At 42.7% G+C, this 17,516-nt stretch overlaps 1 protein-coding gene across 5 annotated transcripts in view; it reads left to right on the top strand.

Annotated features, from left to right (window-relative positions):
* LOC144607370 (WD repeat-containing protein 48) overlaps positions 1-17,516 on the top strand; it is a 112,765-nt gene that overhangs the window by 51,073 nt on the left and 44,176 nt on the right. For all 5 annotated transcript variants that reach the window (XR_013549096.1, XR_013549095.1, XR_013549094.1 and 2 more), the window contains exons 14-18: positions 3,707-3,802; positions 7,049-7,154; positions 8,578-8,665; positions 11,512-11,588; positions 15,004-15,196. Coding sequence is in view for 2 of the 5 variants with exons in the window: in XM_078424163.1 (XP_078280289.1) it covers positions 3,707-3,802; positions 7,049-7,154; positions 8,578-8,665; positions 11,512-11,588; positions 15,004-15,196 (560 nt within the window). In the remaining 3 variants the exon portion in view is untranslated. The remainder of the gene's footprint in view (positions 1-3,706; positions 3,803-7,048; positions 7,155-8,577; positions 8,666-11,511; positions 11,589-15,003; positions 15,197-17,516) is intronic.

The following is a 17,516-nucleotide window of genomic DNA, read 5'->3' as shown; positions in this document are numbered from 1 at the left end:
TACACTACACATCATACACAAAGGTGGGAGAATTTCTTGTACAATAAGTTTGTAACTCGGATCATGTTACAGTAAGTAATTATTGAAGCCAAATTATTAACGAGGAATTTAAGACATATTGAATAATATGAGAAGAGTATGGGCATAGGGTTAAGGTAAATCGTCTCTGGAATGAGGCCAAATAAGATGCTCAAGCACTAAAACTACCTAATCTGTGCCAATAGCTTTAAAACATGTCAGTTCACTTTCACAGGATGTTGCATAAAATTTCTCACCCTAACAAGTGCAAACAATTGTTTATAACTGGTTAGGACGCATCTGGCACGTAGAGTTCATTTAAGGAAGGCTGTAAAGTTTTAAGACAGTGCAGTAAGGATCCTGGGAATATGACTACAACGTTTGCCTGCAGAAGTTGAGTTCTCATTGGGGTAAAATAATTTCAGGGGAGTTTTGAGGGAACTTTGTACAATGTGATGAAATCAGTGAGTTCTGCATGGGTGTAGGAGGCAGCCCCGATGCAGTTGTCGATGTGGCAAAGAACAAGCGGTGAATGTTCAGTGGTCGACGAACAAGTAGGGTCCTGACCCGGAACGTCACCTATCCATGTTCTCCAGATATATTGTCTGGCCCGCTGAGTTACTCCAGCACTTTGTGTCTTTTTATGAACGTCATGGGTGTAGATAGGATCACTTGAGAGAACATGTTCCTTAGGACACTAGATCACAGATTCAACCTAATGAGCAAAAGACATAGAGGAGTAAATTTTTTCCTAGTACAGATAATGTTTTGCATCCATATTTCTCTATAAGGTTACTGGGAGCAAAAATAATTAGGACTTTTGAAAGAAAAATGGGACACCCCATAGGAAAATAATTTGCCAATCTATGTATAAAGATCAAGGAAATGGGACTGAATTGATTACTTCACATGGAACTGGAATGGAGTAGGTAGGCTGAATGGTCTGCTACATTGGAACAGTTCTGATTCTAGTTCATCAAAACTTCCTTATGAACGTAAGCACAGTCTGGCCAAGCTGAGTAGCTGATTTCTCCATTTTAAATTCAATTTGTCGTGGCACACTAGATGCCAGGAGTTTGTTCTCAATGCGTCGTTTCTTTAAAGAGCTGGACATTGTATTTCATCATCACTTCTTTGTAAATTATGTAAAATGGTTCCAAGAGAAAAGATAATTGTACTGCAGCAGGCATGTCGCCTGTTGTCAAGATATGAAGATCATGTTCTTGTTTAATGTCAGTCAATGAAAAATAATCATGCCGATTGTGTGTGACATCCAGGAATGTGAAACACTGGATGCATTAGGCATTCGTTGAATTTGATCGCCGGGAATTAATTGGAATGGAGGGAAATCAGCTTTTTACTCTATATATAAAACCTTGGATGAAGGAGTGTTGTTATATGTCAGAGCTTCTAGGTATGATTGGTTTTAAAACAAAGCAAAGGGTGCAATTACTAGAGCTGACGTCTTGGAAATTCAGTTATGCAGTTACAATCCTGATCGCTGCTGTTGGCTGTTTGGAGTTTGCACATTCTCTCTGTGACCGCAAGGATTTCCTTTAGGCCCTTCCCTTTCCTCCTGTATCCCAATCTCTTACAGGTTTAGGTTAATTGCCCAGTGCTTAGTATATGGAGTAACACAGCACACAGACAGAACAGGCCCTTCAGCCCATCAAGTGTGTGCTGACCATCAACCACTCATTTACACTAATCTGACATTATCCCTTTTTTAAATACTCCCCAAATTCTTGTCAACTCTGCCCAGATTCTACCACTCACCTGCACTCTGGGGGCGAATTACAGTGGCCTCTTGACCTATCGCCCTGCAGGATGTGGGGGGGGGGGGCCAGACCACCCAGAGAAAGCTCACAGAGTTACAGGGAGAACTTGCAAACATCACGTAGTTAGAATCCAAGGTCAGGATTGAACCCGGGTCTCTAGAACTGTGTGGCAGTGGCTCTACTGGCTGTGCCACTGTGAGTGGAGGGAATGCAGGGAGATTAAAAGGGGATTGATATCAGTGGGTGCTTGTTGGTTGGCGTGGACTCAGTAGGCCAAAGGGCCATTTTCAGTTTGGTGTGACTCATTAACTCTTGGATCCAATGGAAGTTCCGAGACTGAGGAAAATGCAGGGAGCAAAGTCTGAATGGGGAAAAACAACAGTAGGCGGAATTCTTTATGTGCGAGGTAATCTTAGAAAAAATGTTAACGTGGCGAGCCCAGGAATTATTTAGTTCAGTTTCGTTAAGAGAGACAGCATGGAAACAAGCCCTTTGGTCCACCATGCCGACTATTGATCACTCATTCACACTAGATCAATGTTCTCACACTTTCACATCAACTCCCTATTCACAAGGAGCAATTTTACAGAGGCCATTTAACCTACAAACCTCGTTAAGGTCCATTGCAGAATTTGCGGATTCCTACTGCATCCTAAAGCTTTAAATTATAGGACAGTTTTCGTGAGTTGCAAAAAAAGACACAAAGTGCTGGAGTAACTCAGCGAGTCAGGCAGCATCTCTGGAAAAGATGGATTTTGGGATCATTCTAACGAAAAGATCCAACCAGAAACATTGACTATCCATGTTCTCCAGAGATGCAGCCTGACCTCTTGAATTACTCCAGCACTTTGTGTCTTTTTTAAAATAAATCAGGACTTGCAATTCCTTGTATCCATATTTCGTGACTTGCATTTCCTTGCATAATCTCATTTTATTCTAAATGATAGTATTCTCAAAACATAAATCTCAAGAAACACTTTCTGGATTCCCAGCCCGAAGGGGGGGGGATTATATTAAAGTTAAGGGTCACCCAGGAATGAAATCAGGAAGCATTTTTTCCCTTGTGTTAGTTTTATTTTTGCAAAATCAACATGCTATGTCAATTGAACTTTTCAAGGGTTGAATTTGAAAGGTGCAATCTGGATAAAGGTATCAGGAAATGTTGATCAACTACTGTATAGAGTCAGGGTGGAAAAAGGCCCTTTGGCCCAACATTTCCACACCAACCAACATGTCCCATCTACACTAGTCTCACCTGCCTGCGTTTGGCCCATATCCCTCTAAACCTGTCCTATCCATGTACCTGTTTCTTAAACATTGCGATACTACCTGCCTCAACTACCTCTCCGGCAGCTCGTTCCATACACCCACCACCCTCTGTGTGGAAAAAGTTACCCCTCGGATTCCTATTAAACCTTTCCTCCCTCACCTTAAACCTATGTCCTCTGGTTCTTGATTCACTTATTCTGGGCAAGAGATTTTGCGTGTCTACCCGATCTATTTCTGCCATGATTTTGTTCACCTCATCCATCCGCGTCCAAAGTCTTAGCCTGCTCAACCTCTCCCTATAGCTCACGCCCTTCAGTGCTGGCAACATCCTCGTAAATCTTCTCTGCACCCTTTCTAGCTTGACAACATCTATGGAGCTAAGATGCTCAGAGCCCTCGATCGACTTGAGTGGTGGACGTTCAAGGGTCAAAATGGCCTCTTCAAGATCATACAATGAGTTTCCTATGCTTATTGGGTGGAAAAGTTTGCAATATCTGGAAGTGTATATATTCTAGATACCATTTAAATAGACCAGCTTGGATTCCTCTGGCCGGATTATGGTTTCAAAAATCAAATTTATTGTCATAAATCTTTTTTTCATTGGCTATTTTCATTTTGATCAAACTGTTTCCATATCACAGTGAACCTTGGAGGGCTGTTGCTTCAGGCTTTGTTGGAGTATTGGCCAAGAACACACGTTATTCCTATGGATGAAGAGGAGAATGAAATGAATATAGGTCAGTATTTCATATCAAAATTGGTCATGTTGGGTACAAATGACTAAAATCTAATCAATTGATATTATCTATGCCTTTCTAGTGACGGTACGTTTAGTCCTTAATATTTCTTTTTAATCTTTGGAATATTTAAAACAATATTTAAAACAATAGAATATGAGCACCAGTCTGAAGAAAGATCCCTACCTGAAACATTGCATATAATAATAATAATAATAATGCATTTTATTTATATAGCGCTTTTCATATACTCAAAGACGCTTTACAGAGATTTTGAGAACATAGGGAAATGAATAAATAGATAAATAAGTAAATAAATAAATGAACAGAGAAAGGAGACAGAAGGTGAGGTGACCTTCAGTGGTTGAAGGCAGTACTGAACAGGTGAGACTTCAGCGATGTTTTGAATGTGGTGAGTGTGGGGGAGTCTCTAACGGTTTGGGGTAGTGAGTTCCATAGGGTGAGAGCAGCGATGGAGAAAGCCCTGTCCCCCCAGGATCTGAGTTTAGTCCGGATGTGGGGGGATAGGAGATTGGCAGCGGCAGAGCGGAGGGTGCAGGTGGGAGTGTGCCTGTGGAGGAGGTCGGTCAGGTAGGATGGGGCCAGGTTATGGAGGGCTTTGTAGGTTATGAGGAGGATTTTGTACTGGATTCTCTGGGGGATGGGGAGCCAGTGGAGTTTATAAAGGACGGGGGTGATATGGTCACGGATCGAGGTGTGTGTGATCCATATCCATCCATATTCTCCAGAGGTGCTTCCAGATCCGCTGTGTTACTCCAACGCTGCGTTTTTTGGAATATGAGCACCCATTGCCTGACTCTACTGTTGACAGTGATAAAGCATTGGGTGCGAATCTGACAATTTCTTTCTGTCAAGGGGTAGTAACCACTGGCATCCTATCAACACAGCTATATTGGCGGGACTGTCATATGTTGAAAGACTGGAGCGACTAGGCTTGTATACACTGGAATTTAGAAGGATGAGAGGGGATCTTATCGAAACATATAAGATTATTAAGGGGTTGGACGCGTTAGAGGCAGGAAACATGTTCCTAATGTTGGGGGAGTCCAGAACCAGGGGCCACAGTTTAAGAATAAGGGGTAGGCCATTTAGAACGGAGATGAAGAAAAACATTTTCAGTCAGAGAGTTGTGAATCTGTGGGATTCTCTGCCTCAGACGGCAGTGGAGGCCAGTTCTCTGAAAGCATTCAAGAGAGAGCTAGATAGAGCTCTTAAGGATAGCGGAGTCAGGGGGTATGGGGAGAAGGCAGGAACGGGGTACTGATTAAGAATGATCAGCCGTGATCACATTGAACGGTGGTGCTGGCTCGAAGGGCCGAATGGCCTACTCCTGCACCTATTGTCTATTGTCTATATTGACAGCTCAGAATGCCGGGCAGACTTAAACTCTGCACTCATGATGTGATGATGCCTTTTGTTCAACAAGCCTGACTATTGCTGTTTTGTTGCAAGTGTATCCAGTTTGATTTTGGAAAAAGTTGTGCCAAATAAAAATGTATGAGACGGGTAATACCGAGATAATCGTATAGAAGAAACTTCTGACAATCCTTTGACTGGAACCACTTTGAAAATTGAAACCTTGAAGTTAAAAGATAAAGTTTAAATTATAAGCAGATTAATACTAAGAAAAAAAATAAAATTTGTTAGGTTAGGGGAGGGGGGATATAAAGTTAATGGCAGGAACCTTAACAGCATTGATGTTATGAGGGATAACTCTCTGAAAGCAGTAGCACAAATTGATAAAGTGGTAAAGAAGGCGTATGATATGATTGCCTTCACTGGTCAGGGCATTGAGTATAAGAATCAGGAAGTCATATTGCAGTTTTATAAACTTTGGTTGGGCTGCAATTGGCGTAGTATGTGCAGTTCTGGTCACCGCATTATAGGAAGGATATGGAGGTTTTGGAAAGTGTATAGAAGGGAATTACTAGGATTCTGGATTGGAAGATATTAACTATAAGGAGGTTGGACAGACTTTTCTGGATCGCTTTCTCTGGAGCAATAGAAATTAGGTCTAAAATTCTGAGAGGTGTGCATGGCATTTTAAGGATCAAAACCTTCTTCCCTGGGTGCAGATGTCAAATATTAGAGGGCATGGCTACAAGGTCAGAGGGAGATGGTTTAAAGGAAGTGTGCGGGACAAGTTTTTTTTGGGAGAGTGGTGAGTTACTGGAACATGCTGCCAGGAGTGGTGGTGGAAGCAGATACAAGAGTGGTGTTTAAGGGAGCTTTTAGATAAATACTAGACCGTGGACCCGTTGGTGCAGGACTCCTGCATTGGTGCAGCACCCTCTCCTCCCCCCCTCCCCCTCCCCCTCTACTCTTCCCCCCTCCCCTCCCCCTCCCACCCTTCCCCTCCCCCTCTTCCCCTCCCCCTCTTCCCCTCCCCCTCTTCCCCTCCCCCTCTTCCCCTCCCCCTCTTCCCCTCCCCCTCTTCCCCTCCCCCTCTTCCCCTCCATCCCCCTCAACCCCCCTTATCCTCCCCCCTCCCTCCATCCACTCCTCCCTCCCTACGAGATAGATTTAAACTTTAAAACGTGAATAACTTTTAAAATATAACACCAATTTCAATTAAACTTCTTCCATTAGCACCAAAGGGACGACGGCGAGTAAGGTGGGCCTAAAATTGTCACGCTATCTTGTACCGTTTTGGCTGTAGTTCAGGACAAACAAACAAACAACGAGAGTTTTAGTATATAGATGTGAATATGCAGGCAATGGATATATGTTTCACATACAGGCAAAAGGGAATAGTTTAAGTAGGCATGGTGTTTGGCTGAGATATGATGGGCTGAAGGGCCTGTCCCGCGTTGTACTGTTCAATGTTTTATAACCATAAGCACAAGGTTTAACATTAATTGAACTTGGGTTCACTGTTTTTGTTGGAAAATTTAGATAACCTTCCAATGCTTTATAAGTTCTAGGATCTTTGGAGAGCTGTGATAATGAAAGTGACATTGAAATTTGCCCATTTGTTTGCATTCTGATTACTCATCAGAAGAAGCCATGGAACTCATTCAAGCTGTGAAATATGATGATAATGCTTCATTGTCACTAGTACCTAGGTGCAGTGAAAATCTTTGCATACAAAGTACATAAATATCATCTATTGATGAGCATAATTTTTTGATATTCAAATAGTATTGAGACCTTTTCAAGCAAACAACCAACTTTTTAAAGACTGACCACCTTTGGGCAAAATGTGCCTTTTTTTTTCTTTTTTAGCTAACGGTGAGCAAGAAAACAGAATTCAGAAAGGCAATGGGTATTTCCAGGTGCCACCACATACTCCGGTCATATTTGGCGAAGCAGGGGGTCGCACTCTCTTCAGGTATTGTATAATTCCCTAGTATTCTGGTCCTGTGGGCACATGCCAACTAATCTCCAGAGGTTTCCAAGGGTATCTGCTAAGACATTATTGACTAAGCCTTTTTACTATCAACAAAATGCATAGCATGTGTGGCTGATTACACAGCCTCTTACAGCCATCTGGAGTTAGGCATTTTTTGTCCATTTTTGCACCAGTACTTTAGAGCGGAGTTGCTCTGACAAAACCCAAATTAAAATCAGGCAGTAAATATGGGGTGCATGGTTGAGCCTTCAATGATTGCTTACTTTATGTAAGAGGTGCCTAATGGGCAGCAATTAAATGTCTGCCTTGCTCCTTGACATGACTTCCCCTCCATCATAATAGACACATGTCATTACGCATATCATAGGGCACAGGAGCAGAATTAGGCCATTCGGCCCATCAAGCCTGCTCTGACATTTGATCTCGGCTGACCTTTAGACTTTAGAGATACAGCACGAAGACAGGCCCTTCAGCCCACCAAGTCCTCGCCGACCAGCAATTACCCCATACACTAACATTATCCTACTCACGAGGGATAATTTGCAATTTTATCAAGGCCAATTTACCTACAAAAATGTACATCTTTGGAGTGTGGGAAGAAACCAGAGCACCTGGAGAAAGCCCACAGGGCCATAGGGAGAACGTACAAACTGTACAGACAGAACCTGTAGTCAAGATCGAACCCAGGGTCTCTGGCGCTGTGAGGCAGCAACTCTACCGCTACACCACTGTGCTACCCCTCAACCCCATTCTTCTGCCTTCTCACTGTAACCTTTGACGCCCTTATTATTCAAGAACCTATCAATCTCCGCTTTAAAAATACCCAATGACTTGGCCTCCGCAGCCATCTGTGGCAATGAATTCCACAGATTCGCCAGCCTCTGACTAAAGATATTCTTCATCTCCATTCTCAATGTAGGTCCTTTTATTCTGAGGCTATGCCCTCTGATCCTAGACTCTTCCACTAATGGAAACAACCTCTCCTCAACTACTTTATCAAGGCCTTTCATTATTCGGTGGGTTTCAATGAGATTCCCCCAACCCCTCCCCCCCCATCCTTCTGAACTCCAGCGAGTTGTATATTCTCACGTTTCCTTGTGTAATGAACCAAAAAAAAAATAGTAGATTGGAAAACATGCTTTATTTACTAATCCATTGTCATAACCACATTGCTAGTTCACTGTCCCATAGTAGCTGCCATTTGGGCATAGAAAGAATTAAACATTAATGCAATCTTAATATATGCTTTACATCCAGTCGTTCAGTGGTGCCTATCTGTTTGTACAAACTTTTGACTATTGTTGATCTATATATTCCTTCTGCCCCTTTCAGTTTTCTCACTATCCCTATTCTTAAATCAGCCAGCCAAGACAATAGGATTTTACAAAATTATTCTTTGCAGGCTTTTGTGTCGAGACGCAGGGGGTGAAACAGAATCCATGCTTCTGAATGAAACTGTGCCTCAGTGGGTTATCGATATCACCGTGGACGTAAGTGACTCATCTGATCCAGTTCGCCCACCATCACAGAAATGTTTTTGTGCTTTGGAACACAAAGCGACATTTACTTCAATGATTCAATAACATTTTATTGTCACTGTTAGGTGAAACAGAGAAATTCTTTTTTCTGCACACAATCCGGTAAAATCATACAGCAGACCTCACCTAGGCAGTTCACAAGGAGTTTCTGGCACCGACAAAGTTACAAATGTTCATCAAACACACTTATCGTCTCGCAGTGGCAAACCAGGTTTACCGCCGGATCCCCCTTCATTCTTGGCGGCCCCCCGCCAGGTCCCCACTACGTTCTCAGCAGCCCCTCCCCCCCCCAGCCGTGTCCCCACTACCTTCTCAGCAGCCGGGTTCCCACTACGTTCTCAGCAGCCCCCCCCCCCCGCTGATCCCCACTACCTTCTCAGCAGCCCCCCAGCCGAGACCCCACTACCTTCTCAACAGTCCCCCAGCCGGGTTCCCACTACGTTCTCAGCAGCCCCTCCCCCCCCCCCCAGCCGATCCCCACTACCTTCTCAGCAGCCCCCCAGCCGGGTCCCCACTACGTTCTTGGCAACCCCCCCCCGGGTCCCCTCCTTGCTCCGATGCTTAAGACTGTTTCATTGCAAAGGTCTGTTTGGTTATACCATACTAATTTAATCTTGAGGAGATAAACATGAGTTTTATTCCAAATTCAAGACTTCAGCACCACCACACATTATCTGAAATTAGAATTAAAATTCTGACTCAAGATTATTTCAAACTTTTTCTGGATCTAGCCAACGAGTGCAAAGTCTTATGGTCAAGAACAAGCAAAATTCACGAGATTTGAATGCCTTGTTGAGCACAAATTTTCACGAACATGAAAAGATGTTAAAATCGGCTTTGTTGTGAGATACCTGATTCTGCAGAGGCCTCATTCTTTGATGTCTCTACTGTTTTTTTTAGTCCAGGCAATTGACTGAAAAGCAGTGTAGCCAAACCAAATCTTGCCCTTGCTCACCAGATGATAACCAGTTTTCCTTAATCAATCACTTGTGTCAAGGGTCATAAAGTACTATAGCACTGAACCAGGCCCTTCTGCTCACCGTGTCCATGTTGACATTTTAGCCCAACTACACTAATCCCATTTGCCCACATTAGGACCATGCTAATTTAAATACCAGTCTAAATGCCTCTTAAATGTCATAATTGTGCCTGATTCCACCATCTTCTCTGGCAGCCTGTTCAAGAAATCAATTCTAACATGATTAAGAGAAAAAAACCTACCCCTCAGATTCTGTTTAGAACTCCTTCTTGAATCTATTTCTTCTTATATTTCAATCCCCTATCAATGAAAAAAAAATCTGACTATTTGCTTTTTGCCCTCTCTATGCCTCTTACGATGTTAATTGTCTCTATTAGGTCACACACTCTCCCAAATTTTCCCTCCTGGTGAATCTCCTTTGGACTCCCTCCAGTGTGGTCACATCCTTCCTATAGTGCAGTGACAAGACCTACTCCAACTATAGTGTATTTAGTTTATTTTAGCTTTAGTTTAGAGATACAGTGTGGAAACGGGCCCTTCAGCTCACCAAGTGCCCGACGACCAACGATCACCAGTACACAAGTTCTATGCTATTGGGGCAATTTACAGAAGCCAATTAACCTACAAACCTGCACGCCTTTGGAATGTGGGAGGAAACAGGGTCACAGGGAGAACATAAAAACTCCATACAGACAGCATTCGTATCGAACCCAGGTCTCTGACGCTGTAAGGCGGCAACTCTACTACTGCGCCTCCGTGCCACCCATGTTTTGTAAGCAAGTGAAACCAAGCCAGGGTTTTGTAAGATGTAGAGGGAACATCATGGGAAGGGGCTGAATTGAATCATCAGAATCTTTCATGTTAATCTTTGCACCTTAATTTCATGCTTTTAAGCTAGTGTGCCATGGTAAATGATTTATAATGGCATACGTTTTAACCAGGATTAGTTACCGTCATCCCAAATTAAATTATCATTTGCAAAGAAGTTAAATAAGATTTTACTCTTTAACTTTTCCGAGCTCCTTGTTTCCCTGAGGCTACCAGCAGCCTGCTTCCTTAGAATTAACTCTTCTCAGAGGGAACACTGGCTTCCAGGTGATTAAGCAACCGGAACTGATTGATTGAAAGACAGCATGGAAACAGGGCCCTCAGTTTACCGAGTCCACATTGATCACCTGTTTGCACTTGTTCTACGTTATCCCACTTTCTCATGCATTCCTTACACATCTACGGAGGCCAAATAACCTACATACCCGCACGTCCTTGGGATGTGGGAGGAAACCCATGCGGTGACAGGGAGAACGTGCAAACGCCGCACAAACCGTACCCGAGGCCATGATCGAACCCGGGTCTCTGCCACTGTAAGGAGCAGCTTTACCAGCTGTTTACAGTTCTACTCTTGTCATAGTCACGGAACCAGGCCCTTCAGCAAAACTTTCCCATGCCCCATCTACATTAGTTCCACCTGCCTACATTTAACTCATATTCCTCTAAACCGTTCCTATACATGTACCTGTCCACGTGTTATCTCTTAACATTTATCTTCCTTCTCCACACCCCACTCACTGTATTTAATTACTTTTTAAGAAAAACATATTTGGTGCACCAAACTTCTATTTACTCATTAAAAATATCAAAAGATTTGTCCAAAATCTGGCGCTGCTAATTTTTTTTTGGAATTGTTAGCAATAAAAGAATGCCACTTGCATGCGCCATTAAATAACTCTGGTTAAATATCACCCTAAATCGGTTACTTGCTCTTTATTTGTGTGCTGGCTGTGGACATTTTGCACCTTTATATTTTTGGCTCCTTTTTCAGAAGAACATGCCGAAATTCAACAAAATCCCATTCTACCTCCAACCTCATTCTTCTTCGGGAGCAAAAACACTTAAGAAGTAAGTAGGTTTAATTAAAGAGCTCCTACGGCTGATAATTATATCCCCACAGCAGATCATTTGACCCTGCTTTGGAGTTAAGAGCAACTCCCTTTTTAGTTCTTTTGTTTGTTGGGTCTCAAATGGATCAGAGTCTGAGACTGTTGGGTTCTCGCAATGAGCATTGTGTTTAGGAGATCAAAGAGGTGCATTTTGTAACGTAATACAGTACCAATTGGGAATCTGGTATTGTCTAAATACCTGCTGAACTTGATCATATATTCTAGGTCTGTTTAATGTGACTATTATAGGTCGATTTGAGAAATATAATGAAGTTCTTTCAATTAACTTGTGGATGTGAACATCATTCGAAAGCCACTTTTATTGCCCAACATTAGTTGCCTTGATAAGATAGTTTAAGCTTTCTCTTTGAAGTACTGACTTTTTAACCACGTGGCTTGCTAAACACATTTCTGAGAGGATTATTAGCCAACTTTATACAGTGAAATCTAAGTAAAATGCACAGCTAAATGTTTCACCTGCTGATTATTTCTCCAACTGTAGCAAGTAAACTTAAAACGTCTAATTCTGACTTCAGTGCTCAAGGGCAGTTTCCATGCACCCCTTCACTAGAACATTTCTTGCATGAATTTAATACTGATCCTAGGAACAAAATGATCTTAGTATTCGGGTACTTTGTGCTGAGCTCATGCGTAGAGGCTGTTCTTTGCCAAGTTCCTCCTGGAAAGACCAGCAGCAGGTTGGAAATACTATCATGTTTACTCTTGTACATTTGTATTGATAAAAAAATGCGGTGCAATTTTTCAGATTTGAAAACTGATCAGACAGGAATTAATAGAAGCTTCAGGATAAAATTGAAGTGTAAATCTGTTCATCAACTCGATGCTTTATTTCTTTTAGTCAAGGGTGAAACATTTGAGATGTAATTAACATTTGGGATTAAAAAACAGACCGCTGGAGGAACTCTGCAGGTCAGATAACTTCTGTAGAGGGAAATGGACAGACAAGAATTTAATTTGGGACTGTCCATTTCACTCCACAGATACTGCCTTGACTGTATTTCTTTTAGGCAATGTGGAACTTTGACATTCCAGTGACATTAAGGAGCAAAAAACAAACTGCTGGAGGAACTTGGCAGGTTACAGAACTTCTGTAGAGGGAATTGGACAGTCAACATCTTGAGTAGAAAAGAACAGCAGATGCTGATATATACCAAAGTTGGACACAAAGTGCTGGAGTAACTCAGCAGGTCAGGCAGCATCTCTGGAGAAAAAGGGTGGGTGACGTTTCGGGACTTAACCCTTCCTCAGACTGGAAGTTAAGGGGAGGGAACTGGAGATAAGAAAAGGCCAGAACAAAGCAGATGACCCCAAGTGTGTGAAGAAGAGATATCAGAGGTCCTTCCTTCCCGCTGCTGTGAGACTGCACAACCAGCACTACTCCCAGCAGACCTGTTAACAGTAACAGTTTTTAAAAAAACACAGTAAATGATGATAATTATCCTTATCTTTATTTTTATTTACTATGAATGTCTCTTGCTATCCACTTTGCTGCTGTAACACTGCAAATTTCCCCGGTGTGGAACAAATAAAGGAATATATTATTATTATTATTATTATGACCAAGGAAGGGTGGAGTCCATAATGGCCCATTGTTGGCTGGGGAAGAGGTAATAACCAAGGGATAAAAGGATGTGAACAGTGAAACTAGTAGGTTGGCTAGGGTGGGGGAGGAGGAGAGGGAGAGAGAGGCAATGCAAGGGTACTTGAAATTAGAGAAATCAACGTTCATACCGCTGGGTTGCAAGTTGCCCAAGCAAAAGATGAGGCGCTGTTCTTCCAATTTGCATGTGGCCGGATTCTGACAATGGTGAAGAGGAGTTAAAATGTTTGGCAACTGGGATATTGTGTGGGCCAAGGTGGACTGAGCATAAGTGTTCAGTAAAATGCTCGCCCAGTCTGCGTTCAATGTTCACCTATCCTATTTCAACAAAGATGCTGCCTGACCCACTGAGTTACTCCAGCATTTTGTGTCTATTTGCAACAGCATTTTGATTGGGGACTGTCCATTTCCTTCACAGATATTGCGTAGATTCTGTATTTATTTTATGCAATGTGGAACTTTGACATGCCATTGACTGTAGGGAGCAAAAAGCAAACTTCTGGTGGAACTTGGCAGGTCAGGCAGCTGGACAGACACTATTTGGGTAGGGACTGTCTTTTTCCCTCCACGGATACCGCTTGTCCCATACAGTTCCTCCAGTAGGTTGTCTTTTGCTCAAGATTCCAGCATTTGCAGTCTCCTATATCTAACATTAGTGAAGGTTTGCTTATTAACTGACTACATCTGCCCTAAATCCATTTTCTTTGCCACTGCAATGACCTGCAAAGATGAGTAAATAAAAAGAAGGAATTTACCCTCCCATATCCCATCATGAACAATAGGCCAACAATTTCGAAAACTGGTGATGGACAGGTTTGAGATTCCTATGCTTTAGACTTTAGAGATACAGCATGGAAACGAGTCCGCACCGACCAGCGATCACCCCTCCACTAACACTGTCCTAAGCACTAGGGACAATTTACAATTTTACCAAGGCCAATTAATTTACAAACCTGTACGTCTTTGGAGTGCGGGAGGAAACCGGAGCACCCGAAGAAAACGCACGCGGGTCACAAGGAGAATGTATAAACTCCATCGTACAACAGACAGCACCTGTAGTCAGGATCGAACCCGGGTCTCTGGTACTGTAAAGCAGCAACTCTACTGCTGTGCTGCCCCTAATGTAAGTAAAATCTTGGAGTCCATGGCTTTTACTCAGGAAATAGCTATTCATCGTCATGGACGAGGAGGAGCCAAGCTCATATTTTAAACGTGTCGGAAAGAACTGCAGAGGCTGGTCACCCATTCCTTCTCTCCAGAGATGCTGCCTGTCCCGCTGAGTTACTCCAGCATTTTGTGTCTACCTCATATTTTAAACCATTGTTTATATCCCTTCTGATAGTTAATAAAAATAATACCCCTGTTAGGCACATTAGGACTTGAGCAAAAGTGTGATTGTGTAAGAAATAAAAATGAAATACAGCACAAGCAGTAGATATAGTGAGATCTAGAAAGAAAAGTATCTAAACATTTAGACATTTAAATATTATGAAATGGGGGCAATCTGTTATTAGGTCAGAAACCTTAATTCTTAAACTTTCTTTCTCCTTTTAGGTGCCACTGTAAATCTAGCCTCACACTTATTTTAAATTTCATTTTCTTTTGTAATTTCTCAATTTTTTTGTTTGACTGTGTTGAGCCCTCAAAATACAAAAAGGTTTCCTAAATCAAAATCAAAAAGTATATATTTTTAGAAAGTAGTGCAGTTTTTCGGGCTCCACTGATAAGCTCTGCACTTCTAATCATGTTGTAGGGATCGTTTGTCGGCCAGTGACATGCTGCAGGTTCGAAAGGTGATGGAGCACGTTTATGAGAAGATCATCAACCTGGATAATGAATCGCAAACGACAAGCTCCTCAAACAATGAGAAACCCGGGGAGCAGGACAAGGAAGAAGACATTGCTGTGCTGGCCGAGGAGAAGATCGAACTTCTTTGTCAAGATCAGGTTAGCATAATGCCCGGTCTGAACATGTTGTTCTCTGGTCAAGATCATACAAGTTGTTTACCATTTTTCTGCAGGATGTCCTTGCTCTTGGTGTTATGGATCATTTCTTGTCATGGATTCCTTCAGTTCATGCCTAGTCTGAGTTTGAGTTTAGTTTATTGCCACGTGAACAGTGGTACAGTGAAAAGCATTTGTTGCTTACCAACCAGTCAGCAGAGAGACAATACATGATTACAATCAAGCCGTCCATAGCGTACATATACATGATAAAGGGAATAACGTGAATGAGGTTTAGTGCAAGATAAAGCCAGTAAAGTGCAATCAAAGATAGTCCAAGGGTCTCCAATGAGGTAGATAGTAGCTCAAGACTGCTCTCTAGTTGTTTGTAGGATGGTTCAGTGCATGAAAGCAGCTGGGAAGAAACTGTCCCTGAATCTGGAGGTGTGCGTTTTCACACTTTTGCCTGATAGGAGAGGGGAGAAGAGGGAGTGACCGGGGTGTGACTCGTCCTTGATTATGCTGGTGGCCTTGCCGAGGTAGCGTGAGGTGTAGATGAAGTCAGTGGAAGGGAGGTTGGTTTGTGTGATGGACAGGGTTGCGTCCACAATTCTCTGCAATTTCTTGTCGTCTTGGACGGAGCTGTTCCCAAACCATGCTGTGATGCATCCTGATAAAATGCTTTCTGCATAAAATGCCTTCCACCTGACCTGACCACATAACAGTGACTGTACTGTAATCTGAGAGAACGGAAGTAAAACCTCATGGGTGAGTCATTAGATCAAGGCCCCAACAGTGCCCTTGGATGGAAGAAAGTGGACAAGGGAAAGAAACGATGACAGACTCAAAAGAATAGTTTCTCACCCTGATAACGGCTAATAATAATCTCATATTGTTGGGCAACTTAGAAACAAACGCAATGTAAACCAGCATCTACAGTTCCTTGTTTATTCGTCCCAACCCTTATACATCGGTTTCCTCCCACACTCCAAAGACGTACAGGTATGTAGGTTAATTGGCTGGGTAAATGTAAAAATTGTCCCTAGTGGGTGTAGGATAGTGTTAATGTACGGGGATCACTGGGCGGCACGGACTTGGAGGGCCGAAAAGGCCTGTTTCCGGCTGTAGATATATGATGATGATGATATGATAATGCTCTTCCCAATGAAGGCAAACATGCCATATGTTGCATTCTCTGCTCTGTCCTCCTGTATCGCCACTTTCTTGGAACTATAAACCTGCTCCCCTAGGTGTCTCTGTATACAACACTCTTCAAGGCCCTAACATTCACTGCTCTGCCCTGGTTTGTCTTACCAAGCTAAAACACATTACTCAAACCTTGGTGTTATTCGTGACTTACTCGTGATTTCTACATTGGTCCTTTCGACATTGCCACTTGACCCACTGAGAACAATCCTACCCTTTACCAGTTTTCCCTGCAAACCTATCCGCACTGTCCTATCACATATTCTACCTACCACCTGCATTGGGGGTAGTTTTGCATTGGCCAATTAGCCTACCGATCCGTAAGTCTTGGCATGTAGTTGAAAACAGGAGGAAGCCTTCCCTGCCACTGAGAGAACATGCAAACTCCACACAGATAGCACTGGAGGTTAGGAATGAACCTGGGTTGCTGGAGCTGCAAGTCAGCGGCTCTGCTAGCTACGCTCCAGATAGTTAGTTAGCTAATTCATTAGATAGTTGGTTGGGCAATTAGTTATACCCAAAATGCTGGAATAACTCAGCGGGTCAGGCAGCATCTCTGAAGAAAAGGAATAGGTGACGTTTCAAATTGAGAATCTTCCTCAGATTGCCAGGAAAGGTCTCGGCCTGAAACGTCACCCAATCCTTTTCTCCAGAGATGCTGCCTGACCCACTGAGTTACTCCAGCTTTTTGTGTCTATCTTTGGTGTAAACCAGCATCCAGTTCCTTGCTATATATAGGTAACCATAGTTTGCAGCACAGAATGCCACAGGAGATCCTTTTTCCCTTTACCTATCAAACTGTACAATTCCTCCCCCTTCTGTTATGGGGTAGACTGACTCCCATTCCCCTTCATCCCCCCCAATCTTTGCACATCCCAAATCCTGGACTTTCCACTCGTCACTTTAATTTTGTGTTTCGTGTAGCTTCTTGTATTTTATGACTGTTGGCAGACCAATTTCCCTCCTGGGATAAATAGTTCTATCGTATCATTAGTTAAGTTTATTGTCGTGTACTGAGTTAGAGTGAAAAGCTTTTTGTTGTGTGCTGTCCAGTCAGAAAGACTATACATGATTACAAGTCTAGTAAAGTCTGATTAGAGATAGGGTTCGTGCGCCA

Source organism: Rhinoraja longicauda, chromosome 2 (assembly GCF_053455715.1).
Source record: "Rhinoraja longicauda isolate Sanriku21f chromosome 2, sRhiLon1.1, whole genome shotgun sequence".
Taxonomy (NCBI): Eukaryota; Metazoa; Chordata; class Chondrichthyes; order Rajiformes; family Arhynchobatidae; genus Rhinoraja; species Rhinoraja longicauda.
Note: the sequence above shows the minus strand (reverse complement) of the source record. Positions and strands in the feature narration are given on the sequence as shown.